The sequence below is a fragment of the Microcebus murinus genome, chromosome 9, assembly GCF_040939455.1.
Source record: "Microcebus murinus isolate Inina chromosome 9, M.murinus_Inina_mat1.0, whole genome shotgun sequence".
Classification (NCBI taxonomy): Eukaryota; Metazoa; Chordata; class Mammalia; order Primates; family Cheirogaleidae; genus Microcebus; species Microcebus murinus.
The window spans coordinates 59,433,411-59,460,097 of NC_134112.1; the positions used below are offsets into that span (position 1 = coordinate 59,433,411).

Sequence of the window (26,687 nt, forward strand, 5' to 3'; positions counted from 1 at the left end):
CTGGCTCCTTCTAGAGGCTCCAGGGAAGAATTTGTTCCTTGCCTCTGCCAGCATCTAGAGCTGATCATTCTTAGCTTGTGGCCACGTGACTCCATTGCTTCCTTATCATATGGTCATCTTCTCTTCTGTAGTCAAATCTCCCCTTCTTATAAGGACTTCTGTGTTTACATTGGGACCTCCTGGATAAACCAGGCTACTTTCCCCATCTCAAGATCCTAATCACATCTACAAGGGGTCTCTTAACGTATTCACAGGCTTTGGGGATTAGCACATGAATATCTTCAGTCGAGGTCATGCAGCCCACCACAGCTACTACTGACATTTTTACTACTGCACGTTAGGGACTGAGTATCTCTAGAGCCTACTCACCAAATGCCAATAGGAATTCCTTTACCCTTATCCCAATGATGGGACACCCCAAAATACCCTATTATATTTTCAAATGCCACCTCTCCCAGGGATATAGTACCACCCTAATTAACTGGTTAAGTGGTAGAGCTAGGAGTTTAGTTCATTTGATTCCCAAATCCTTTTCCCTATGTTCCACTATATCATTATTTGTGTTTTTCTACCAAAGTGTTGTCATAAGATTATTGCAACCATTTGTGCTAGGCACTTTAACATAATTTAATCCATGTCGACTAAAAGGACACTTCTAAGTTAACTGGTTTGAGTTTTATATCCTCTTTCCTCTCTTTTCCATAGAACGCCTTCTATGTAAATGATTAGCATGTGTTTCTTTGCTGCTTAGAGAAAGGAGGCTAGCTGGCTCATTTATAATCTAAATGTTTCATCTATATAAAAATTCACTACCACCATGCGAATTTCTGTTTTTTTCTAAGATCCTAGAAAAATTACTGGCAAGGGCTACTTCTACCCTCCCATTCTCCAGAAACCTATTTTTTACACCTTGTCTCAATCTGGGTACAAATGTTCTTGCTACAAAAATATCTAGTGTAGGGAGTGAAGGTATGAATCCTAGCAGCTAGCTATGCAAGGAAATAAATTAGTACTTTATAAAGTATCTGAATGTCTGCAGAGATTGTTTTGATGAATATTAGTTAGAGGGTTCCCTAAACAAGATGCTGATGATGAATGGGCAAACATGGTGAACTAAATTTTAGAGCTTCCCCAAACTGGAAGAAATTATGAAGAAAATTCCAATTATGAGCTATTCCCAGTCTTTCAGATTAAGTAATAATTCATCTTGCTTGATATTTTTTATTTTAATTTGTTCTCAGAGATCTTTTAGATTCACATGAAGCCACAATTCATTTAGAAACAAAAGTATGGGTATAAATTAAGATAACCATGGCTAAATCTCTGAGAAAATTAGCCACAGATAAAAATAAATGAGATCTGGCTAGTGAGATGAAATGGCATCAGACACGTGGTTATTACATTGCGAAGAACTTTGGTGTTTTAAGAACTTCAAAGAAAAATAGGGGTGGTGTGAAGTTCTGGGCTTTATCTGTATCTGTAAAGCTCTTACTGCATGTAGATGACTTAAACCTTTCTCTTTTATAGACTACTATGTGGCTGTTTACTTACCTGGTCATTTCTTCCATCTGCTTAACATTCAACATCCAGACTTGATCTGCCACAGTCTGTTTCAGGCAGGTATGGCTGTAGTTTTTCTCTCATGGATATTGCCCATTTGGGTTTGTTTTGACTTTGATATCTATGTTTGGGTGAGAGAACATTCTTTTCTGATTTTTTCTTTTTCTTTTTTTTTTGCCAGGAAATAATGAAATGATTGATATGCTACCTCATAGTCCTTTACAGTCACTGTCAGGGTGCCTGGTCCTGGATTGTTGTTCTGGAAAGCTCTATAGAGCACTCCTCAACCAGTCGTATTTATTACGGTTCCTATGGAACACCTGCCTAGACTGTGAGAAGATGGCCGCCCTGCACTGTGTGCTGTCCTGTGGCCGAGGCCTACGGGTCCTGGAGGGCCAGGTGCGAATATAGCTCATGTTCAAAAATTAGCAATAGACAACACCGAATGCACTTGTTTAGTGGTTGAAAATAAGCAGTTATTTCTATTTGGTAACAACCAGTGAGGTTTATGGTCTCTGTCTTAACTCCAACATGTTCTTTTGTGGTTCATTTTTATGGATCCTTACAAGACCTCAGGCTGAGGGTATGTCTGTTTTTTGAGTATTCTCTTTTCCATATTGTGAATCAATGTTGAACTACATCAGTAACATTACAAAGAAATGTTCAGTTGATAATGAATTTCTCAAACATTTACTTTTTCTCCTGGTCTATATTTGGTGCACAATTGTCAAAGGCTAAAAACTGGTGGCAGATATTTATAACATTTTTAATAAAGATAGCTTATATTTGCACTGCACATTGAAGTTGCAAAGCACTTTCACACATTCTCTGTCATTTAATTTTTATAGCTATCCTGTGAAGTCAGAGAAATCCCCTCATCACACTTGGTTGGGACCAGTGGGTGGCTGGTTAATTAAAAAAAACGTACATTAGAAATTTTGTTTTAAACTAAAACATGAAAATGCACATTTGATGTAAATTAAGGCCTTTGTGCATCAGCTAATTGGAGTTCAGAGTCATTTTTCTTGCATAAAACCGCTAGGAATGTGTCATCTTTAACTTCCTGTTACTTTTTAAAGATTTTTATTTTTAAGAGCAAATAATTTAAAGACTTTCAAAGCAATCTGCTACATAGCAGGCACTTTTTTTTCACCCAGTCTTCTATATTTGTCTAACCTACATCTAGTTTTTTTAGTAAGTGTTTTAGAGATGTACCTTTGAGTCTTTCCAAAGCACTCAACTTTTATTGACCCAATGACACTTCTTTTGTATCCATATTTCACTTGCTTACAGCGATATTTCATTAAATTACCTAACTGTGAAAATAAGCACAGTTAGCATAGATAGATTTGGAATAAACAGCGTACTGGTGGGAACAGAATGTGAGCGTGCATCTCGGGGAGGCATGCCTTGATAGTTTCTGTCCGTTCTGAGGTAGCAAGCAGGGTGCGTCATTGCTCCAGCAAGTGAGGATGGCTGTGGAGATTGAGAGAGCTGTAGATATAGCAGGACCATCCCTCCCTTGGGATGGCAGGAGAGTGATGCTCACCAAGGTTAACTGGTGTACAGTGTTCATACTGATGGACTGAGCTGGGATTCACACCCGGGCCTGCTGCCTCCAAGCCTGGTGGTTTGTGTTGCTTTGTTTTCTCCTGTATCCCACAGCTCTTCCCACTGGTGCTTTGCTATAACATGATCCATTCTGGTCAAAACAAACAAACATTGGGTTGAAGAAGGTTTACTTGGATACCAGCCAAGGACAATTTATTAAAAATATGTATAAAATGAATCTCATTTATAATACTACTTTACCTACCCAGAATTGCATGATATATCTTGAAGATAGTGTAGAAGTGAATACGTTCTTAGGCAATTCCAAAATAGATACAGAATTTAAAAGATTCATATATATTTGTACTTCAGTGGCAGGGGTGGCATATAGATTTAAATACCAACAGAGTTCTGTCTGTCTTTTTAAAGATTATTCAGTGGGTTTCTGAGAACGTCTCTGCCTGCCATTCATTTGACCTCATTCAGGAATTTATAATTGGTAAGTGTGCTGATGTTGCACCTTAAGTTGATACTTGGCCCTTTTGCTTGAGGGAAAGCAGTAAATTGGTAATGAATGCCTCAACCTGTCAAAATGCTGCTTTAGGAACACTTAAAAAAAATACTCCATTGCAGTCAGCAGCTAATTAAATTTCAGTCTCTTGTGGTTTTGTGAGAAGCAGTGGCTGTTCAGAGACTGATGAGATGTGAGATAGGATTTGATTCTATAACCTTATTAGGGATTTTTTTTTTTTAGTAAAATGTAACTTTTTTAGCCCAGTTTTGTGTTGGCTAGTTCCATATGAAGTGGTATAATGTCATCTGGATAGATACAGTGCTAAATAAAAATTCTTTGAAATTATTCTGATTGCAAAAATGCAGAAACTGAACATTTTAGTCAGTAGATAAAAGCATAATGGTTAACCTTTTGAGGATGAGGGGTAGGCAGTGAAAACTTTTGTTGGTTTGTTTGAATTCAGTCAGCTACCTTCTTATTAAACCACATTTTTTTTTTAATCTTTCAAAAATCTACTCAGCTTCTTCATATTGGAGTGTATATCCAGAGACAAGTAACGTGGACAAACTTTTGCCATATTCCTCAGTGCTCACTTGGAATACAGTAAGTTAAAACTTTGTATTCTATATGCAGTTAAAATCAATTCACAGTTACGGGTCAGTTGTAGGATATCCCCATTACAGTAACTAAGGTTGTGATTTCATTTCTGTTTTGACTGATAAGGAACTGAATTGAAATTTTCTGGCAGAAAAGCAATCCCTGCTTATTGGCCAAAAATATTTATATGAAAAACAGTGAAGTTGAAGGAGAAGATACACAGGTATTCTACTACCAGGCAGGACTAAACTTCTACCATGGTATTTTTATAAAATGTTGTTTTAATTTTCTTAGTGACTAGAGTGAATCAAAATATTTATTAGGTTTTTATAAATGAGGACTGGCTGGATCATTGCTGTTATCCTTGGTAGATTAGGACCATCCTGGCTCCTTTCCCCAGCCTCATAAAATCTGTAATAACTCTAGAACTTCAAGATCAGTCAAAGACAACAATCTTACGCATGCTCACTCCATTCAGCCTTTTCTTCCTGTAGGTCTGGACTCCCTCCTTTTAAATTAGGAAGTGGTGAGCTAAAACACTGTTCCTCTTCTCTTTAACTTGGTGCAGTAAACTGAGCTTTGTTGAACTAGCAAGTGAAAATCATGCAGAGACTGCACCTGAGAAAAGTTCTGCCTCTTCTTTCATATTTAGATGTTGGAAATACGTGCTTAGTTTTGAGGCAGAGGTTTGTATCAAAAAGGTATTTCAAAAAATAAATTGAATTTAAGTGACACAGACATAGGCAAATATGTACTAGGATAAATTGTGAAACTTCCCATTTTGTATTTAGTCCATATCTGAATATGGTCCTTAAAAAAGGTGTGTCAAGTGTGTTCGACTCATTTCTAAGTTTTTGGTATGCACAGTGGTAGTGTTTTCCTAAAGGCAACCTGTGCTTTCTCTTTTATGAGTAATAGTTATTAGGTTTTTGTGCCTAACCATAGAATTCGAAGGGTAAGACCTGAGCTGTGTAGGCTCCTGTGTGTGTGTTTAAGCACACGTGCAAATGCACATGCAGATTCTGTGGTAATGAGGCAGGAAGTCTGCAGGTCACACCACCCCAGAGCCAGGAAATGCACATCTCAGCTCCCTCCCCTCGCCGCCCACTGCTGTTGTGACCTGCCTTCAAAGTGTCCGGGAGGCAGGGCCTGGGCCACTGGTTCCCAGGGTTGTGTTAGAACACTGAGAATGTGTTCAGTGAATGTGGGATGAGAGTATCATCCTGAGGACAACGACACCGCAGCACTTACATGCTTTTCAAGACTCTGTGGGGCGGAGGTACCATTGTGGACATACTCAGAGTGACACCAGGAAGTACAATATAAAGAAACCCGCAGTGATAACCTCTGGGTGCTGAGCTTATCTTGGGGTTTACCATGTCGCTTTAAACTTCTTGTGGTTGGAGTAGGTTACTTTAAAGTTCTTTTCTAATCCTGAAATTTTATGAGCCTATGCTTATCTTTAGCACTGATATAAATCATTTGTTTTCCTTTCTCTAATTCACAAATTGTTCTTTTAATTTTTTTTTTCTTTTAGTTTTTCTTTTTGAAGCAGGGGGAGTGAGGAGCAGGGTTCAGTTTCTTTTTTTGTTTTTGAGACCCAGTCTCTCTCTGTTGCCCTGAGCTAGAGTGCCGTGGCATCATCACAGCTCACAGCAACCTCAAACTCCTGAGGTCAAGTGATCTTCTTGCCTCAGTCTCCCAAGTAGCTGGGACTACAGGCATGTGCCACCACACCTGGCTAATTTTTCTATTTTTAGTAGAGATGGGGGGGGTCTCATTCTTGCTCAGACTGGTCTCAAACTCCTGAGCTCAAGGGATTCTCCTGCCTTGGCCTTCCAGAGTGCTAGGATCACAGGTGTGAGCCACCATGCCTGGCTTACAAATGTTCTTAATGCTATAACCTTAATAAAAAGTTGCCACAATAGAAAACATTAATTTCATCCTTCCATATGGAGACAACAGATGTGGATTTTTTTTTTCTCTGTTGCCCCAGCTAGAGTGCCGTGGCATCAGCCTAGCTCATGGCAACCTTGAACTCCTGGTCTCAAGCAATCCTACTGCCTCAGCCTCCCGAGTAGCTGGGACTACAGGTGCGCACCACCACACCTAGCTAATTTTTTCTATTTTTGGTAGAGATAGGGTCTCGCTCTTGCTCTGGCTGGTCTTGAGCTCCTGAGCTCAAACCATCCTCCTGCCTCAGCCTCCCTGAGTGCTAGGATTACAGGCATGAGCCACCACACCCAGCCAAGACTTGGATTTTTAAGATACTAGAAAATAGAGTGCTCTTACACACAGATAATCCTCAATTATGCTTTGCAAACAATTATACCTATGATAAGTTGCTATCGTTAAACTTATTTTAAAGTGCTATTGATAACCTAAAATGGTGAAATTTTAATGCTTTTTAAATGTATCTTGCTGAGTAATGCTGAATGAAGCACATAATAGATTCTTATCACAGGCTTTCTACTGGTACAGTGCAGAACTCAGTTTCTTGAATGTTCTGAAAATATTTCTCTATCACTGCAATGCCCCTTTTCACAAGAATATTGTATATCCGTTAAATCTATGCCATTTAAATTCTAAACAAATGCCAATTTTTATTTCAACATAACATTTACTTAATTATTTTCTCATATGTCATCTATTTTCTAAAGGAAATAAAGGTTGAATTGACCAGATGAGAGGCTAATTACATAATTAACATAGAAGACACACTTTCCAAAATAACAGTGAATGAAGGGCAATTTTGAAAGTTCTCCTTTTTATTAAATTTCTATCTTAATGCTTACTGATTAACACGGAGTGTTATCAGTTGGACTTCCTGATGTGAATTGCTCACCTTTCAGATCCACCATGGTGATAGCGCTACAGAAGCTCTTTATTGGAAGCTCTTATTTATGAAGTTAAGGTGGATGATGAGGTGCGGGAAAAATTTTCTGCTCAAGTCATGAAAATCCAGTTGTTCCTGGTTGCTTCTAGTGAGCCAGTGACCAGCTATAATACATTTACGTGAAAGGAGGAGGAAGGAGTATAAATAAGAGAACAGTTCCCCTTTACTATTACATTTAGTGCAAAAAAAATTTGCCTCATTTTGTCCTAAATAGAAATGTATAAAAAATACACTATTTGCTCTCTGTTTCTTTGTAGTCTTTTCCTTTCCTTTAGAGACCCTGCCAGCTATTCTGATTGTGACTTTAAAAAATATTTCCCTTCCCAAGACAAGAGATAGGCTATGTCCACTGTTATTTGTATACTCCAAGGTTTATTTAAAGTAGAGATTAGCAAACTGGAAGCTGCCCTCAGTTTCTGTCTGTGCAGAAACACTTCCTGAAAGCTTGAGCTGGTAGGAGTTGATACATGAAGCAGTTGTTTGTATATGTTTTTCCCCACTGCAGGACATTCCTGGAATAACCCTTGTGACAGAAGACATCGAGTTGCCTCTTATGAAGGTAAGTCCCTTACAGCGAGCAACCAAAGCACAGACACACGTGACCAAAGCTCTGCTGCCCCAAGTATTATGGTGGTTCCAGAAGGGATGGAAAATGGGCAAATGGGCAGGGCAGGGTAGGGGCGGGAGGGGTAGGGCTGGTCCTCTGGGGATTCCTTCCTAAGTGGGTGAGTGGTCAGAGTATGATGTTATGGGTATTCTTAGGCATGCTTTTTGAAGAGGAAAGTTTCCTGGAGATAGAGAATTACAGTGCTCAACCTAAACTGCGTAGAACTAGCACTTGCCACTGTGCCTCAAACCAGTCCATGCTGGAGGAGTTCTTGCAGTTTATCTTTAGAGAGCCTGGTAGCTGTTTTTTACCTCATTTGCATTGCCACTATCTCAAAATATGCCCCCCCCCCCACATAAACATACACACAGAATTTCCCATCTTAAAACCATTAAGTATCCTGGGCTGGGAATACCTAGTTTTCCTTCTGGTTCTAAGAACAGCTCTTCTATTTCTCAACAATGATCTGTATTGGCTCACCATGTGGTCTCAGTCAAGCTCTGAACATTAAGCTGTAGCTATTAGTGTGTCTCTGCAATCTGGTGGTTTCAGAAGCGTTCCAGAGTACAATAGGGAGAATAGGGCGTGGGGGTGAGTAGAAAAGAATATGCATGTAGCTAAAAACTGGGGAGTGTTTTAGTGCTGCTTCCTTGAAGCTGCTTTGTTGCTTTTGGCTTTGCCTCCTGATAATTATAGCTCGGTGTGGACTGGAAAATGTCAGCGTCTGGCAGCAGGTGGCGCAGTGTGCTGCTGCCTTTTATTTATTAAACACGTTGGATTCTTTGGGATCCATGAAGGATTGGCCAGCCCTGGGCAGCTGGGGGAAGGCCGCGGTGTTTGAGATCACAGTGATGGACCAGGGCAAGAGAGGGCAGATTGGAGCTGGCCTACTGGTTCTAGATTTTGATCCTAAGAAGAGTCACTTATGACAGACTTATGGGCTGTGATTCTAGGCAGAAGCCTGGGACTGCTATGAAGCCCTACTAATGTAGGAAGATGAAGGGAAAAGAAAGCTTTTATTAAAGTTCAAAAGGTGTATTAAGAGATTCCACCCTTTCATTTCATTGTTTCTGACTTTACCACTAGTCCTAGCAAACCCATGTTTTTAATGGACAAACAACAACCTAGTGAAAAAAAAATTTTCCAAGAACTGTCACCCACAATGCTGTAGTTCTTAATATAGCAACTGTGTATTTCCCCTTGGTCTTTGTCAGAGGTGTGCATGTTTTACCTAGTAGTAATTGTGATCTAGAGATATTTGATAAATATTACAAATCATATGTGTTTCTCATGTTGCTACAGGAACTTAATAATTATGATTTCTAATAAGCCCATAGGATTCCACAGAGTTGCTGTGCCTTAATTCACTTAATCATTCTGTTTTGGGACAATCTCTAGCCCTCATTTAAGAAACATTTGCTGTTAAAAATGATGTTGCAGTGAATATTTTTATACATGTAGTTTTTCTTTTGATTTGTTCCCCTAAGGCTAAGTACTCAGAAGTATCACTGGGTGAAAGACTATGACAATTTTTATAGCTTTTAATTTTGTTTTTAAGTTGATATTCAACCAAAGTTGTGATAATTTACACTGTTACAAGGGATTTGTGAGTTTACCACTTTTACTATAACCTTATCTACACTGTATTTTCATTTAAAAAAACTAAGTACAAAAGAGTGATTGGAAGGTCCTCTTGAGCTTTTTACCCCTTGGCTTAATCTAAGAATATGATTTGGCTTTGCTTAGGAACAAACGAGCTTATTTTTGCTTTGTTTTATCTGTGTGTGTGTGTAAAATGATTTATGTCTTCCATGTTTTCTTCCCCTTTGACATTCATTCCATCTTTCCTCTCACTTTTTTCTCTTCTCTCTGTATCTTTAGCATTTGGCTCTGCAGTTGTTTCCCATTAACCATTCCCACACAGGCGAGGGAGCTCTTTGGCAGCTCCACCTGTGTTCGTATGCTAGTGGTTACCTAGGACAAGTTTGAAGCGTTGCAGATCTCTTTGACCCTCTCCACACAGACGTGATCCATCAGGGAAGGCAGAGTATACTGCTGGACTGGCCTTGCGCTCAGGAGAAGATGGTACTGCATTTGGTTTGACCTGCTTCCTCCACCCCCACCCGGGTCACTCAGCATGGAGGCTCTCATCAGTACCCTCTGGTTCACAGCACACCTGGCCCGAGAGCGCTCATTCATTTCCCCATCTCTGCTTGCACCTACCACTCACTGTAAGCTGCTGCCTTTGCCTTTAACCTACTTCTCCTACCCCAGGCCCCAGCTTAATTATACCATGATGGACTTGATTGCAGTGGCATATCCCACCCTCTGCTGCTCCCTCCAGGGTCCCAGTTATGGGACTGTTCTTGTCGTGCTTCCCTGGCGGGAGTTGGCTCTGGACACTCAAGACTTGAATTGTAAATTACCTTTAGGGGGTGTGCTTGCTGCCAGACTCTTTCCTTGAGGCCCAAGGGATCTCTATTTACTGTGGCCACACTTCCATTCTCCTTGGTAGACCAGTGCTATGATAAGGAATCAAGAGAGGGAAGGGAAAAAGGAAACTATATATGTACTTTCCTCCTGTGCTCTTTGCAAAATGAGCGTGAAGTGGAGCACTTTATAAGTATTTAATATACTGCTGTGGTCTGAATGTTTGTGTCCCTCTGAAATTCCTGTGGTGAAGTCCTAACCCCCAAGGTGATGGTTTTAAGCGGTAGAACCTTTGGTGATTGAGATTAGGGCCCTTATGGAAGAGGTCCCAGAGAGCTAGCTCACCCCTTCCGCCACAGGAAGTTACAGTGAAAACACGGCTGGCTGTCTGGGAAGCTGGCCCTCCTCAGACATCAAATCTGCCCACACCTTGATTTGAGACATCCCAGTCTGAAGAACTGTGAGAAAAAAATTTCTGTTGTTTATAAGCCACCCAGTTTATGACCGCAGTGGACTATGACATATATGAACACGCGAGGGTGGATAAACCAGTTGAATTAGAAAATCGTTCCCTGAAAGACAGAAGACTTCCTCACTTTATAAATGGTTCCTGAAAGAATTTACAAGAAGTGTATTGAAACAAGGTCCTTGCCTTAAAAGGAATGTCATCAAGAGTGACCTTCCCAAGAATGATTTTATCCCTTTGTAAACTATGAGTGGTTCTACACAAGTGGTGACTTGCATTAAAGGTTAAGAGTGCCCTTGATTTTTTTATAATAAGAAGAGATGCCATTAAAACTATCCAGCCACAGGAAGCATGTAAGGTTTTTTTAAAAAAAGGAAACAGGCTGGGCAAGGTGGCTCATGCCTGTAATCCTAGCACTTTGGGAGGCCGAGGTGGAGGATTGCTTGAGCCCAGGAGTTGACCAGCCTGAGTAACATATAGAAACCCTGTCTCTACAAAAAAAATAGAAAAAAGTTAGCCAGGCATTGTGGCACGTACCTCTAGTTCCAGGTACTTGGGAAGCTGAGGCAGAGGATCCCTGGAGCTCAGGAGTTTGAAGTTGCAGTGAGCTGTGGTGATACCACTGCACTCTAGCAGGGCAACAGAGTGAGACCCTGTCTCTCTCTCTCTCTCTCACACACACACAATGGAAACAATAAAATATTAAAAGAAGGGGCAATGGAGAAATGGGGTACTCCTACCAAAGTCTTTTTAAAGTTAGATATCTTTAGTGTATTTAATCACTTGTTTAGAGATTATTAACTACCTTGGAAGACCAGAAAGAATTAAAGCTCCTTCCTACTTACAGGCACTCACATGTGAGGGTGTTAGTGCAAATGTCTTTCAGTGGCCTGATGCCCCTGAGCAACGGGGAAAAGTAGAGTTGTTACCTAGGTTGTTCTACATTTAGAGACAGTTTATATGTTTCTTCACTTAAAAAGTGTTTTTTAATAAATGTTTTAATTGGACAGAGCGTGAGTGTAGTTAATTGCTTAGTGAAGCACAAAAGACACTTTTTTTCCTTGGCTCCCCCAATACAATCACCATCACTTAAATAAAAGGTTTGTTAGAGAACTGAAGTATATTAGCACAATTACAATATAACTTTTAAAAATTAGAATCATTATTTTGATCAAGATATACCATCTCTGGAAGTATCAGTTGGGAAATATTGATTTTTCACAGTTTAGTTTGTACATATTTTGTGGGACAATCATTAATAGCTATAGTGAGTTCAATTAATATCAGAAACCATAATTTTATGGTGCCACAAAACAGCATTATTTATTATAAACAGACCATGAGGCTGGGGAATTCATGCCTGTCATTTCTGTAGAGATGAGATATCTCCAATCTGCTTCCTAGATTATGAAATTTAAGAACAGACTCAGGACCCAAAGATTCCTGTTTTTGTTCCTCTCCCTCTAGCCACTAGGCTATCCTGCACTTACTCATGGTCGTGGTCGAAGACATAATGTTTAATTCTTAAGGTTGAAAGGAAGGAAATATCTTAGTGGCTTTCTCGGGGCATTTGCTAATTTTTGAGATGGAATAGTTGATTTCATTAAAAAAAATCCAGTCCATTAAAAATGGCTAATAGAATTACCTAGCTGGGCAAAGAAGGGGAAATTTTTGCTAGATATTGAGGAAGGAGGAGAAGGTCCATTTATATTCAGGAGACTTTGAACTTGCAGCACTCATTTCCCTCAGTGGGCAGCGGCAGGAGTTTTCGTCACTTGTCCTGTGTGTGGATGTTCCTGTTTGGAGCATCTTAGTACAGTGCCTTGCTAGCTTTAAGTACAAGTAGACATTTTCTATTTTATTCTGCCTATGATAGAGGAGGTGGGTCGCTGTGTTTCTGGGGGCTGTAAGTAAAAGCTGATACTGAGAATGGGATCTACTGAAGAGCCAAACTGGAGTGACACGATTCTTTATCTCTGCTGGTTAAGTCCTGGCACGCAGAGTGAAGTGTGCTCTCTGAATTGGCCTCCCCTCCGGTATGAAGATGCTGGTTAATCAGCAGAAGTAGGACGAAAGCCAGAAGGCCTTTTAGAAATGAAAGGCAGATGTTTGTTTTCTGGCAGCAACTTGCAGATGAGCCAGTACCACAGGGCTTTCTGTTTGTTTGTTTTTGGATCAACTGGCAATCTAAATCATAAATGGGAAACAGTCCCTTGGTGTGTAACCCGTTGATCCTTTTTGTTCAATTAATAGTTGTGATGGGCTGCATTTGGCAATTATTTCATGTCTTCCTAAGAAGCAGAATGAGATTATTTCTGAAGAAGAGACTTGGAATAATTTTCCTTCTTTCAAAATCAAAATTTAAAACTCTCGTTTGTGCAGGAAAATGCTCCTGGGTCATTCCTTGAGGATCTGATTATTTCTAACACCAGAGTCTCCCGGAAGTAGCTAAATTCATGAGTGTTTTTCTTATAAAGCATTTTTATGCATTATTTTCTTAACGCATTATGAGCTCTTTTCAAGTAGCTGGTGATGTGCTTCTTGGGCTGCTGTGGCCTTCACCGTGGTGCTGGTGTCCCTGATGCAGACGGCACTCGGCATTCACCTGGCTGGGTGAGTGCCAGTTGACTGCCATGGAGTGCTTGTCTGTGCTACCAGGCTCATCCTTGAGCCTCGGTGGCGAGATGGTGTGCCTTGGCTGTTAGGATGTGATCGTTCAAATTCCTACTCTGCCCTCCCCTCCATGCTTGCTAGGTTACAACATCTAACATGTTATGTTGGAGCTACTCTTATTCTCTGGGTGAATGAGCATGTTGCTGTTAACTTGGCATTTAGGATTCCTCAAAGATTGGCTCCAAGCTCATCTTTGACTGTATCTCCTGTTTTTAAACCACACAATCACAAGTATATCAGACAACTGGTTCTTTATCAGCCTCTAAGCTGGAGGGATAGGTAGAGTAACATGTTTGAGGGTGGGAGGGTGACTGGGATTACGCAGACATGCTCAAGCAGTGTTCTCAGTCCTGGCGGAACATTAGGATCACCTGGGGCACCAGTAAAACTCCTGAGGGCTCCTCAGGTCACACCCCAAACCGATGAACTTGCTTGGGGGTGGGACCCAGGTGGTTCCAATGGGCAGCAGAGGCTGGGAGCCACACGAGAGAGGCTGCTGTCTTCACCGCAGAGAATGAAGTGCTGTTGTCTGTCTGCTCTCTGTTTGCCTCTGATCTAAACCCAGAGCCTGTGTCCTGGTCTCTCAGTCTTTGCTCACATCCCAAGGGGCCCACCTGGAATATCCTCTCCTTATCCTTCACTTACTCAGATCCATTTCCATCCCCTGTGCTGTGTCAATTTCCCAGGCTTCCAAACAGACCTTCCAATTCACAGTGATTTCTGTGAATTTTCATAACTTAAAAAAAATTCATCAATTATCTAGTCGATACCAAATAGTGACGTAAACATTTAATTGTTTTCTTCTGATACTCTCTTAAATATTATAGATGGTATTATCATAAGCCAGTGGCCTCCTTGAAAGACATACAAATCCATGTGAAAATATTTTGGGGACTTTTGCCTAACAATATTTCTTACTTAAATATAAATTTTTCTTTTTGTTTTAAATTTAGATCCTCTTCCTTCTAACTCTGTGGTTTTTAAACTATTTTAGGCTATGAATTTCTTTGCAAGACCAATCTGATGCAAGACCATCTCCCCAGAAAAATGCGTATACAAACACAGGCTCCGTTTACCATGCAGTCAGAGGGCGCTCCAGCCCCTCCACAGCCTGTTCATAAACCTGTGGGAGGGCTCTGTTTATCTGTCTATTCTTGGCTGACACATGGATAATGCTAATGAGTCTGATTATTCCACAATGTATACATGTATCAAAACATCATATTGTAACCCATAGAAATATACATTTATTTGTCAATTAAAAAGAAAACTAAAAAGGAACCCTCCTCCCCAAAAGGTAATGAGGAAAGGGATTTTTTTTTTTTTTTTTTTTTTTTTAATTTGAGACAGAGTCTCGCTTTGTTGCCCAGGCTAGAGTGAGTGCTGTGGCATCAGCCTAGCTCGCAGCAACCTCAAACTCCTGGGCTCAAGCAATCCTTCTGCCTCAGCCTCCCGAGTAGCTGGGACTACAGGCATGCACCACTATGCCCGGCTAATTTTTGCTATATATATTAGTTGGCCAATTAATTTCTTTCTATTTATAGTAGAGACAGGGTCTCGCTCTTGCTCAGGCTGGTTTCGAACTCCTGACCTCGAGCAATTCACCTGCCTTGGCCTCCCAGAGAGCTAGGATTACAGGCATGAGCCATTGCGCCTGGCCAGGAAAGGGATTTTTAAATAGAGCGAGAAGGAGGTACGAGTGGGGTCTCGTAACGTCAGGACGGGGTTGAGGGGAGGAGGCCAGAAGACAGGTAGAGGGCACCTGGGTTTCTCCCCTCCCATATGCTGTCCTGGGCAAGGTCCCTGTGAACTGCATCACGGCACTCCTGTGGCAAAGCAGGCAGTGTTAATAGCTTAGTTGGCCACTAGATGTCCCCACAACACCAATTCGTTTTCTGGCTTTTGGCTCTAGTGTGCTGGGACCCAGATTAAGACAGCAGAAAGCCTAGTGACTTCCGGTCAGGGACCTAATGCTGCCAGATGTCTGCAGGGTTTGTTTGTTTGTTTATTTTTTTCAGTACAAAGGAGGGTGGATAAAGGTATATTCATCATAAATGAACAGGAAGGGAAAGAAAGGTGAGCAAGGTAGATCAAGTCAACAGCGAGACCTGGCTGCAGTGTTTGTTTTTTATCTCGCCTAGAAGGGAGACTTTCTTGGAAAGAGTTTTTCTGTCTCTGGGAGAAGGGATTTTGGCTGGATGGGCATTTCAGGCTTTGAAAACAGCAAGTGTTAATGTTATCATGTAACTCACTTTACTGATACTCCAAAATCCATTTCAAACCAATTGTGACTGTCCTTTGACTAAAAATGTGAATGATGTGCTGTTATTCAACATTAGATCATCTTTTTTTATTGCTGTGTGTTTTGTTTTCTTATTTTCTTGTAATTCAGCCAGGTCTGTCACCATAGCAGGCAATAGCTCACATAGTTTTATAGCCACACATTGCACCCCTGGTCCCAGTCAAATCTTTTATAAATGCACATATTTTGGCAAGAAAGTATGTATCATAAACCAGTCTTCATTGGCTTAAAAACGATCTGTGTCAGTGTATCCTTCAACATTAACTGTATTAACATTGCATTTTTTTTATTTAAAAATGAATATGAGGGATGCATTCTTGCTTCAGGGTAGTACAGTTATATCAATAAATCAAAGACCTAGATAGAATGCCAACAAATTCTGTTTTGGAGTATTGACAACTGAATGTAAAAGTAGTTCATCTTTTTTGATTCCTAGGTTTTGAAAGATATCTTTGGAATTAAATAAGCTTAGCAGGAAAGTAAACCTAGTCCACTTGCTCCAAATGTTATGAACATTCTCTGAGTGAACATGGCACCATTGACACAACCTAAGTCATACAAATGGGTCCCTAGGGAATGACTTGATGTGTTTAATATAGGCTTCCCTGCTAAGCCTTAACCAGGGAAGTCCTATGGGCTTTGGGAAATGGGCAGCAGTTCTGTGCTATAAAAAGAGGACAGAAAATGAAGTGGGAAGGCAAGATTCTTCCTATCAGGAGGAGAATGCCATTCTTCATGGGAAATATTCACTGAGAAAAGCTGCCACGTGGGAGCTGGGGAAATAAGACCAGCGTGATACTTGCTGGGTACCTGGGTACAGGGCCTGCTTCTTAAGGTTGCTCATGTTTCTGTCTCCTACAGGTACACACCTTTAAGGGCTACTGGGAAAAACTGAACTCCAACCTAGAATATGTTAAGTACACCAAGCCACACTTGCACTACAACAACAGCGTGGTCAGGAGAGAATGGCACAACCTGATTTCCGAAGAGGTACGTGTGGGTCAGTGAGAACAAAGCAAGCAGCCAAAGAGTGCTGGATTAGGTGCAGGGGATGCCTTTAAACCGTGAGACTGGCTGACGTCTGCAGTACCCTTCCCAACGGCTGGGCACTTTGACGTTGTCGTTTGCAGACAGGTGCTCCTATGATCTCTGTTCTTCAGTTCTCCTGAAATGCAGGAAGGTTAAAGGATGCACAGCACATTCAGAGTAGAAGTACAATTAACATTCATGGCTTGGATCTGTTCTCAGGTTACTTGTATAGTTAAAAATTGATTTACTAAATTAAAAAATCTAGGTGTTCCCAAACTAGTGGTTGCTGGGGGTAGGGGTAGTTGGGACGAGGAGAGTGGATGTAACTGACTATATGGGCGTGGCACAAGGAGATCTTTAGGGTGATGGAATAGTTCTGTATCTTGAATGTACATGAATCTGTATATGTGATGAAATGACATAGAACTACACACACATTGTGCCAATATCACTTTCCTGATTTTGATATTGTGTCATAGTCATCTGAGATATAAGCAGTGGGGGAGACTGGGCGAAAGGTACTTGAGATCTCTGTAGAATTGTTGTATATACTATGTTTTCCCGAAAATAAGACAGGGTCTTATATTTATTTTTCCTCAAGAAGACACCCTAGGGCTTATTTTCAGGGGATGTATTATTTTCCTCTCAAAGCCTGAGCTTGCAGCACGCACAGGATAGCCGGGACCTGATGGGGAGCCGACCTTGTTAGTGGGGTTTTCTGGTCACCTCTGGGATAGCAGCTGCCACAGTGGGGCACATGAGAAGGGCTGCTCGTCGTCTTTACCACTCTGCGATGAAATGCATGGGTTGTGCAGATATGCTGCGTAGCCACGCCCATCACTAGGTCTTATTTTCGGGGTAAGGCTTCTACCGCACAAATGTTTAGAAATCCTGTTAGGGCTTATTTTATGGGTAGGTCTTATTTTCGGGGAAACAGGTAGTTGAGTGTTGTATATAACATATAGTTGACTTGTAACTTCCTATGAATCTGCAATTCTTTCAGATAAAATGTTTCTTAAAATTTTTTTTAAAAATCTAGGTGTTCTGATTACCTGGAAAGTATATTTCTTCTTTATGAAGTTATAACATATATTGCATTATGCCCTTGATGTGAAAAAATTCATTCACAAAACCTTCCCCTTTCATACTCCTGACATGTTCTCACTCCTAGAAAACAGGAAAAAGAAGGTCCACTGCATATGTGAGGAATATTCTTGATGATGCAATAAAGTAAGTAAAATTAAAGGTTATTGTGTCTGTAAGATAGTTAACTTTTATAGTTACCTTGGTGGTGACCTTTCATGGAAGTAACTTGTTTTTGTTGGATATCCTCAGCAAAATGATACCGTCAGCTTCGTGAATGCAGGCACATGGGCTCTATTCTGGAGCTTGGTGCTGGAAATTCTAGAGGGAAAAGCTTATATGTTAAACCTCAAAGACTTGCAATCTGGGGATGGATGATTTACAATGTATAAGTGGTAAAGAAAGTTCTTTATTAAGTGAGCTTCTTGGGAAGGGCAGACAATAGGTTGATTTATTTATTTATTTTATAGTATTAGTGGGCTGGTGAGCTTGCTCTTATTTTGAAAGCATATTTTCTGGATAGATGAGTCATCTCAGAGTGCTGAAAGTATAGGCCCCATTCCAACCTCTGTTCTGTTTCTGTCCCCATTATTCCCAATAACTGAGAGCTGCAATTGTTCTAAATTATTGCTGTTGTTGGCACTAAAGGGTTTTGAAATTATGTAATTGCCTAATGTGGTTTTTGCTACATTGACTAAAGTTTTTGAGGTTTTCAGCAGCCTGAGAACAGTTTGTGTGGTGGTTTTATGGGTTTTCAAAGGAGGGTATCTTTGTATGGTGCTGTGGCTTTAAATTTTTTTAAAAAATAAATGCTTTCTGTGTGACTAACATGGCTAATTTCTTTGTAGGGTGATTTCTAACCTAGAAGCGAGGAATTTGGGTAAGAAAAGACCTGTAATGAAGCTTTCTGGATTTCAGTCAGTGTGGCCTTTGTAACACTGCCCTCCTTACCACTGTGGGTTGGCAGGAAAACCACTTCCAGTAGTGTCAGGGAGGCAGAGCCTTTAGCATCTTCCTGTTAGAGTGGCCACATGCTCTTTCCATGTCTGTCTGGATGCTAGGACCTTCGGGGACCGCCGCTGAATGTGCTTTTGCTAAAGGAGTCCTTGGGTGTTTGTCCTCTGGTTTTCATTATTTCTTATCACATACTTGATCTAACTAATGTCCCGCTGGCTGTACCCACAGGAATCACTTTGGCAATTCCTTTGGCTTGGTGCTGCTTTCTCTCCAGCTGTCTGACCATACAGGGTCTTTGACTTATACACCCTTCATTTTGAAAACTTGGGCACACACTGAGCTAGGTCCTAGGAGTACAAAGATGAGGAGCCTCCAGGTAAACAGTGTGGTTTTTTGGAAAGAGCCATGGGCTCAGGAGCCAAACAAAACTGGACTTAAATTCCAAGGCTGCCACGTGCTAACCATGTGCTCTTGGGCAAGTTGTTTGTGCTAGGTAACTCCTGGGTGCTAGGTCAAGGGTGTGGGGATGGTTGAAGGAGGGAGGGAGGTTGGAAGAGGCTTCCCAGAAGGGTGACATCTGAAGTAAGTCTTTACAAACAAGGGGGACTTAGCCAGGTGAAATGTGGGAGGGGAATGCCGAGGACATTCCAGTACAAGCATTTTCATAGTTGTCACAGGAACATTTTTATACCTCATGAAGTTCAGCCTTCACCCAATGTGCTGCTGTTGTATATCCCACTCCTATTTTATGGGCTTGGATGTTTTAGGTATGTGTTGGGTAACCCTAATGGAAATTATTTTATGCGGCGCGTTGGGTACCCTGCGGCTGTGCACATAGCCCAGTGAACTGTGATGGTGACATGTCGTCCAGCCCAGGCTGACAGAGGCTGGGCTCACCGAATAGCCAGGGGATGGGGGACCTGCTTCCACCTGTGTTACCAGGCCATCCATCCTGAAGCCAGGTCCTGCCCTGCCAGGCAGGTGTGTGACGTGTGTGATTCAGGGTCCCCCTCCTTGCATTGCCAGGGGTCTGTCGTGTTCTCCACTCCCACCCTGCTTGGAGAGCTGCTCCTGCTCCGCGTGTGCGTCAGGGCTGTTTGCAGCCGGTCACTAGTCATGCTGTCACTTCAGGAAACTCGTCCCCTTCCTTTCACATGCTTTGCTTGTGTGAGTTTCCCGTGAAGAATGCCATCACTACCTGAAACGGGACATTCTGTGAAATTCAGGGCTGTTGGGCTCATGTTTTGAATCGTTTTGTTATTCATGAGGGTTGTATAGGATCCAGGTAGGATGCATGCCTCGGGGTCAAGAGGTATCTGTGCCTTCCGGAAGCAGTTGTTGGCCCACTGAGCAGGGCAGTTCTGCCCTCTTGCTTGGTGCTGGGCCTCGGGTTTTGGGAGATGGAGAACAGAGCACGAGGGCGAGGTCAGAGGAGCGGCAGGGCAGATCTTCCATGACCTGTTTGCCTGCCCCTCTGGTCTCGCTAGCGCAGTGCCAATCATGGTGGAGAAAGTGCCGTTTGATTTAACCTTACACATCACCTTTCCATCTTGTTCCAGCCACTTTTTCAGTCTGATAACTTGTGCCAATTAGTATTATTTGCCACAGTAATTGATTGGTCCCCTCAGCTCAATTACTCCCAAAGTCACTGAACTACAGGGGTCACACAATCCTTCCACTGAGCCCTGTCCCTCGGTTTATGCCCCCTTAGGGTTAAGAGAGGGCTCACTCACTTCCCTCTGTCGCCAGTGGAGCAGAGGTTCTTCGTCAGTGGTGAGTTTTAGCGTTGAAGAAAAATCAAAGCTAGAGTCTATTGCTGTTGGGGAATGTGTTCCTTGTTTTCCTCCTCTCTCCGTCTTCCCCTCTGTCTGTCTCTCAGAGCTTTCCGTGTACCGCCCGAGTGACAGGGTCAGCTGTGGGGCCAGGTCACCTCAGCTAATGAAAACTATTCATCCTGTCGGGGAAGTGTTATGTCTTCCCAATGAGAGAGAGATCCAGACTGCTGCTGCTTCCTTCTAACCCATTTCCTGAAAACCATCAGGGTTTGACTGTTGCTCTGTTTAATTTCAGAGCCACGATTAACGCCCCTCTTGCAGGAGGAAGACAAGCACCAGAGGCTGCTGATGGGGCTGGTGAGTGGTTTGTGGGCTCCTTGGCTGCCAGCAAACAAGGGGCCCCACGAAGAGGGGGAGAGGGCTAGATTGTACTTCCCATTATGATTTCATTCTTCATTCATTCCTTCAACAAATAGCTGTTGCCAGTCACTGTAGACCCCGTGTGTCCAGTGGTAAGAAACACACATGACCTCTGCCCTCTTGGAATACATAGATGAGTGTGGGAGCCGCACGTTTATCAGTCACATCAATAAACATGTAGTAACAAACCATGATAAGAAATGTATTGTGGTGAGAATTTTAAAAAGGAAAGAGCAATGTCTTTGTGGCATTTTGTATTTGGAGTTTGAAATACAACAGAATAAAGAATCACATTTCTCAAGAAGTCCTATCACTAGCATCACCAAAGAAACATAAAGCAAAAATATTAAAGACCAGAATTGGTAAATCCCAAATATTTTATATATTTTTAATACTATGTGGGGTTAAGAATGGGACAATCTATTACCATAGATATGGCAAGTTTAACAATATGAGAGAAATGTATGTAAATCTATATTACTACCCTTAAAAATTCTAGCTAAACAGTTTCTTTGCAAATAGAAATTACCAAACTTGATCCAAGAAGAAACAGAAAAGCTAAAAGCACAATAACCATAAAATAATTTGAAAAAATGTTAAAGATTATTTCCAAAGGCCCTGTTATTTAATGAGTTATTTGAAACTTAAGGGCCAAAATCAGTCCCATGCTGTGTAAAGTATTTTTTGAAATAAGATAGAAAGCTTCTCAATCACTTTAAAAAGCCATCATACCCTTAAAACCAAAATGTGACAACGATCACTTTTTTCTATGAATATAGATATCAGGAGCCTAATTAAAATACTTTCCAGTGGTCTCTTGAAAATACAACATGGCCAAATCGGATTTTTTCCAGGAAGGCGCTTAATATTAACGTTAGGAAATATATTAATGTAATTCATCATATTACAAGAGCAAAGAAAAACAGATAATCTCTATAGGCGCTAAAAGATGATAAAAGTCAAATTCCACTCTTGGAATATGCTAACACATTTTGACAGTGTCTTGCAAACGTTAAATATGTGATCCAACAAATTCCATTTCTAGGAATTTAGTCTGTCAAAATAATTGACAATTTAGCAAACAACTTTTGTATGAGGATTTTTTGTTATTATTTTATTATTTTATTGTTTTATTTACAGTAGTAAAAGAAATATCCCATATGTATAAGAAGGAAAAAAGTAATTCAAGTATAGTACTTTCATAAAATTATATACTGTGCAGCCATGAAAACTAGTATGGTAAAGAATTTTGGGTGGCATAAGGAAAGTATTATGTGAAAAAACCAATTACAAAATATTAGAATGGGTGTGCACACCAGGAAAAAATGAAAAATAACCCCCTAAAATGTTAATATAGATGATAGGATTATGAGTGATTTTAATTTTCATTTTTTATGGTTATTGCAGAAAAATGAGAAGCACAAAAAATATGTACTATTTGTTAAACAGAAGAAAAATTTAAATTTTTAAAAGCCAAGTTAATTAGCAAATGCAGGAGACTGAATTGAAATAAGATACCGCTGGGTCTTGGCCCCGAGGGCCATGGGCCAGGTTTTACTCAGGGTGTTATATATGTGAATCTCCTGAATTATTAAATAGAAGATATGTGCATGTATGATGTCCGTTGTACAGTTCCCATGGGCTGTTTATTGGCGCAGTGATCTCTCTGGCCAGGAGGGCCTTTTGCTGAGCAGAGCATCTAGGCAATAAAGGAGAAGGAAGGAGGAGAGAGAAAAGGGGGGTAGGGCAGCCCGGGAATGCCGGCCCCTGACTGGGGAGGCCCAAAGATGATCAAAACGGAGCAGGTGGGGGGAGGGAGGAAAGGGCATTTATTGAAACCTTAAAATCTGTACCCCCATAATATGCCGAAATAAAAAAAACAAAAACAAATAATTCAGAGGGGCCAGAATGATTATTTCATTACCTTTGCACATCAAGGGGCTGTGTGGAGTGTCTCTCTCTGGATGTTGTGCAGAGGAAGTCACCTGATGCATTTCCTCTTTACTCCTGCGCACGTTAGCACAGTCATTCCATGTGCAGAGTTGTTCCTGATAATTCCCCACGGTGGTAGATTTCAGTCCTTGGACAGATCCCAAAGCCTTTGACTTCTAAATCAGTGATTTCCGCTGGCTGCTTTGGAGGATTCTTATCAGGGCCTAAGGCCTGACTGTCAGTTGCTCACCAGGCTTTGGGTAAATCATAAGCACTTCCCCTTGAGGAAAATGCTGGGGGCTCCTGATTAATGCTCACCCAGAGAAATATTGAGAGTTATATGTTTCTGCTGGTCGGATCTTCAGATCTAATATTTTTCATATTGATAAGGAATGTTAAATGGATCTAATTCGAACCCATTGCAGGTGTGAGTGGGTAGGTTGTGACTTCCGCATATCCTGTTTTCAGATGGTGTCTGAGCTACGAGACCATCTTTTGAGACACCTACAGGGTGTAGAAAAGAAGAAAATTGAACAGATGGTTCTGGACTACGTTTCAAAGCTGGTTGGTTTTGCTTTTTATTCTCTGTGTGTGTGTACACACACACACACACACACACACACACACACATAAAATTCTCAGGATGTGTTTCAGTGAACCCATTTGTGTGTTTTTCAAATTAGATTTTTGGAGATCTCCTGTTCTTAAACCAGTATATTTGGTGCTATTGACTGAGGCAAGAGAAACAGGAACCTTAAACAAAGAGAACTTAGTTTTGAAAGTGACTTATTGCCCTCCTTTCAAATAGTAATTATACACTCATGGAAACATAGGACAATGAATTTAGTGCGGTTGCCAAATGTTGACGTCTCATCTTGGCAACTCTTAGATCCTTATTAAACAGTAAGTAAGGATTTCTGTACATGGAGGCTTATGCAGACATGAGAGAACTTGAACTTCAATTCTTAATTAGTTCCAATAGCCCAACTAGGCCAGAGTCTGGCTCAATTCTATAAATACAACCACATTAGAGTCTACTGATGAGATTGGCAGTTCATTACCTGGTGCCCAGTCATTCAAATTGTGTGATCCATATTAATAACACCACTCTATAAGTAGGTAGAAATTGCGTGACTAGGTTGAATTTTAAGGCTGTCTTGAAAAGACATATGCTTCAAAAAGCGTATGCTTGGAATCTAGAAATAATGTTTGACACACTTAAAAAAAACTATTGCACAGAGAAAGAACACTCCATTATTCCTCCAAGTTTGCCCAAGACCAGTGTGCAGATGAGCCAGTGGATGAACATATATTTTTGCATTAAATTCTGGATGATTACATTTGTCAGATATAACCATGATTTAATCTCTTCATGTTTAATTTTAAAATTTTCTGCCTTTATTGCAGTCATTGGTGTCTTTTTAAAATAATATATTTGAATTTCTATAGTAAGGGTTGAGTGTTATAGTTTTTAATATATTAGGAGAGGTTGGCATTTTCACATACAAATATTTATAGTCAGGACATTGAATCTTTCTTAAATCTCCTTCTCAGTAGAACTGTGCCAAGGAGCTCACTTTGTGAATGTGTTGATATTAACTTGCTTTCTGTGTGTGTGTGTTTTAACTCATAACACGTTATTTAACACATCACCTCTCTTTCTGTTGACTTTAAATCTCACCTTCCAAAGTGTTAAGAAGGGTTTTCATTCAAGCATTGTATTTCTCCATGGTTTTAGTTAATCGTGTAAAAGTTTTAACGCTAGGTTGTGTTAACAAGCTCTAGAACCACTAGGCCCAGAAATAATACATGTGTCATCTCAGAAAACTCAATGTCCCTGACTTTCTGACTCCAGACAAATCTCTCTGTCCCTGCCTGGCAGCAACCATCCAAGCCGCCTACTTACTCCCCTGGAAGAAGGGTGGCTGTGTAGCCTTTCCAGAACAAACCCAAGGGAGTTGCTGTAGAACCTTATTACACTGACTACGTGTTTACTTACTTGATTTCAGCCAAAGAGAAAATGAGAATCTGTGTCATTGAGGATATACAGTGTTTGCCTCTGAGTCTATCGAGATCCTTTCTGCTTTCCTCGTTCTTATCCACGGCTGATAACACTCTGTGGAGACTGCTGTACTACCGATAAACTTGTTGCAGCGTAGAATGGGTTTCTTGATAGAGTGCTAGGGCAAAGAAGGTGGTCTACTCTGGTTGTTTATGATCATGGCTTTTATTGATCACTATGTTCCAGTCAGTGTGCCAACTAAGTCTTACAACAAACCTATTAAGTACTTCCCCTTCATTTTATAGACGAGGGCCCTGAGATTTGGAGGGAATTTAGGTAACTTGCCTAGGCTTACGCAAATAGTAAAATAATAGACTGTGGACTTGATTCCAGTCTTATTCCATGCTCGTGACCTCCATTCTGTTCTGCCTTCTTTCTTCTGACTGTCAGCTCTTGGCCCTTGCGGTGTAACGGGCCTGGAGCAAGCCCGGTGGCACTTGACCTTCACTGATGGATGAGGGCTGTGAGAGTGAGTGGCAGGGCCAGTGAGCCAGGCCAGGAAGCTCAGCGGGGGCACTGCGGCACAGACAGAGGGTGCTCTGTTAGACTCTGGTGTGTTCAGTCTTTCCTTTTTGGATTCCAGTGCCTCAGAATTGACCTCACGAGGGCTGGTTGTGTGTCTGGGCACAGCCTGAATGCCAGCTGCCCTGAATGTGCTTGTCAGAGCTGCTGGGGCCTTGAGGGGAAGGATACTCTCAGTGGTTAACGCACTATCTTTACCCTCTAGCTGGATCTCATTTGCCGCATACTGGAAACCATTTGGAGGAAACATAATCTTCATTCCTCGGTTCTCCACTTGTACGCAAGTATTTCTCACTCTTTTATCATGGTGCACTCAGAGCCAAAAAACTGACTGTCGCCTGTTTTAGCAAAGCTCTTCCGAAACTTACTAGTTCAAAGCAATTCCCAGCAGCCCCAGCACCGTCTACCTTAGTTGTGTGCTCAGCATCTAAAGTTATGCCCTATTACTTCTCCCATCCTCTTCCCTTGGCATGTGGATGAGGAGGAAGGGGGGGGGGACACATGAGCAGTACTGCCAAGAAGGGGATTTTAAGTTACTATACTTTGTAATTTGTGTGCCTGCCATCTGGGTAGATTCGAGGCATTAGGCAGATGGGCACTGTTATATTTACAAGGCTTTCTACAGAGCATACGTTTCACGATTAGCATGAGTCCCTCCATACATGATACTCAGAGCCACCGCTTAAGACAAATGGGGTGCTGGAGGTGAGCTCCTCGGTTGACATGCTGCTTTGTCATTTTTACTCAGCAAGGGGCATGGCGGTGCTGCTGAATTTGCCGTCTTTCACGTCATGACCAGGATTTTGGAAGCTACTGACAGTTTGTTTTTACCTCTGCCTCCTGGTAAGTCTTGGCTCTTTTATCCTTTGGTGTAATACATTTGTTCTTTCTTCTTCACATGGGCTCCAAACTTTGGCATTTTGAGTTTAACCATGAGACCTGTGTGTGAGAAATCGTGTGTCTGGTGTCACCATGAGAGAGGAGCCCTAAAGTTGGTCTCTGCTGACCAGAGCTCCCCTGGCAACTAAACTGTGCTGTAGCTTGGGACTGACTGTAGACAGGCCAGGCTGGGCCCTATACAACTTTCTAGGATAATTTGAACCAGTAGAACTGTTGCAGGGAGCTCTTTTTCTGATGTCTCCAGGCCTAATTTATCTGACCAAGAAGTCTGACAGTTAACACTCAGAAGGAAGTAGGTTTGGCTTGGTGCCAAGAATTGAAGTGATTCTTATGTGCTTGGAAGCTAACACTTTCCCTTAGGATTTTGAAATAGGACCAAATCAGGCCTCAAAATACCCTTGGGACATGTGT

At 41.4% G+C, this 26,687-nt stretch overlaps 1 protein-coding gene across 5 annotated transcripts in view; it reads left to right on the forward strand.

Annotated features, from left to right (window-relative positions):
• The window catches only part of GSAP (gamma-secretase activating protein), a 191,312-nt gene that overhangs the window by 155,049 nt on the left and 9,576 nt on the right, over positions 1 to 26,687 (forward strand). For all 5 annotated transcript variants that reach the window (XM_076006494.1, XM_076006495.1, XM_012747248.3 and 2 more), the window contains 12 exons: positions 1,528 to 1,620; positions 1,742 to 1,959; positions 3,541 to 3,610; positions 4,146 to 4,228; positions 7,624 to 7,677; positions 16,458 to 16,586; positions 17,797 to 17,855; positions 18,557 to 18,588; positions 20,736 to 20,797; positions 23,261 to 23,356; positions 25,582 to 25,652; positions 26,125 to 26,219. In XM_076006494.1, the coding sequence (XP_075862609.1) occupies positions 1,528 to 1,620; positions 1,742 to 1,959; positions 3,541 to 3,610; positions 4,146 to 4,228; positions 7,624 to 7,677; positions 16,458 to 16,586; positions 17,797 to 17,855; positions 18,557 to 18,588; positions 20,736 to 20,797; positions 23,261 to 23,356; positions 25,582 to 25,652; positions 26,125 to 26,219 (1,062 nt within the window). The remainder of the gene's footprint in view (positions 1 to 1,527; positions 1,621 to 1,741; positions 1,960 to 3,540; positions 3,611 to 4,145; positions 4,229 to 7,623; positions 7,678 to 16,457; positions 16,587 to 17,796; positions 17,856 to 18,556; positions 18,589 to 20,735; positions 20,798 to 23,260; positions 23,357 to 25,581; positions 25,653 to 26,124; positions 26,220 to 26,687) is intronic.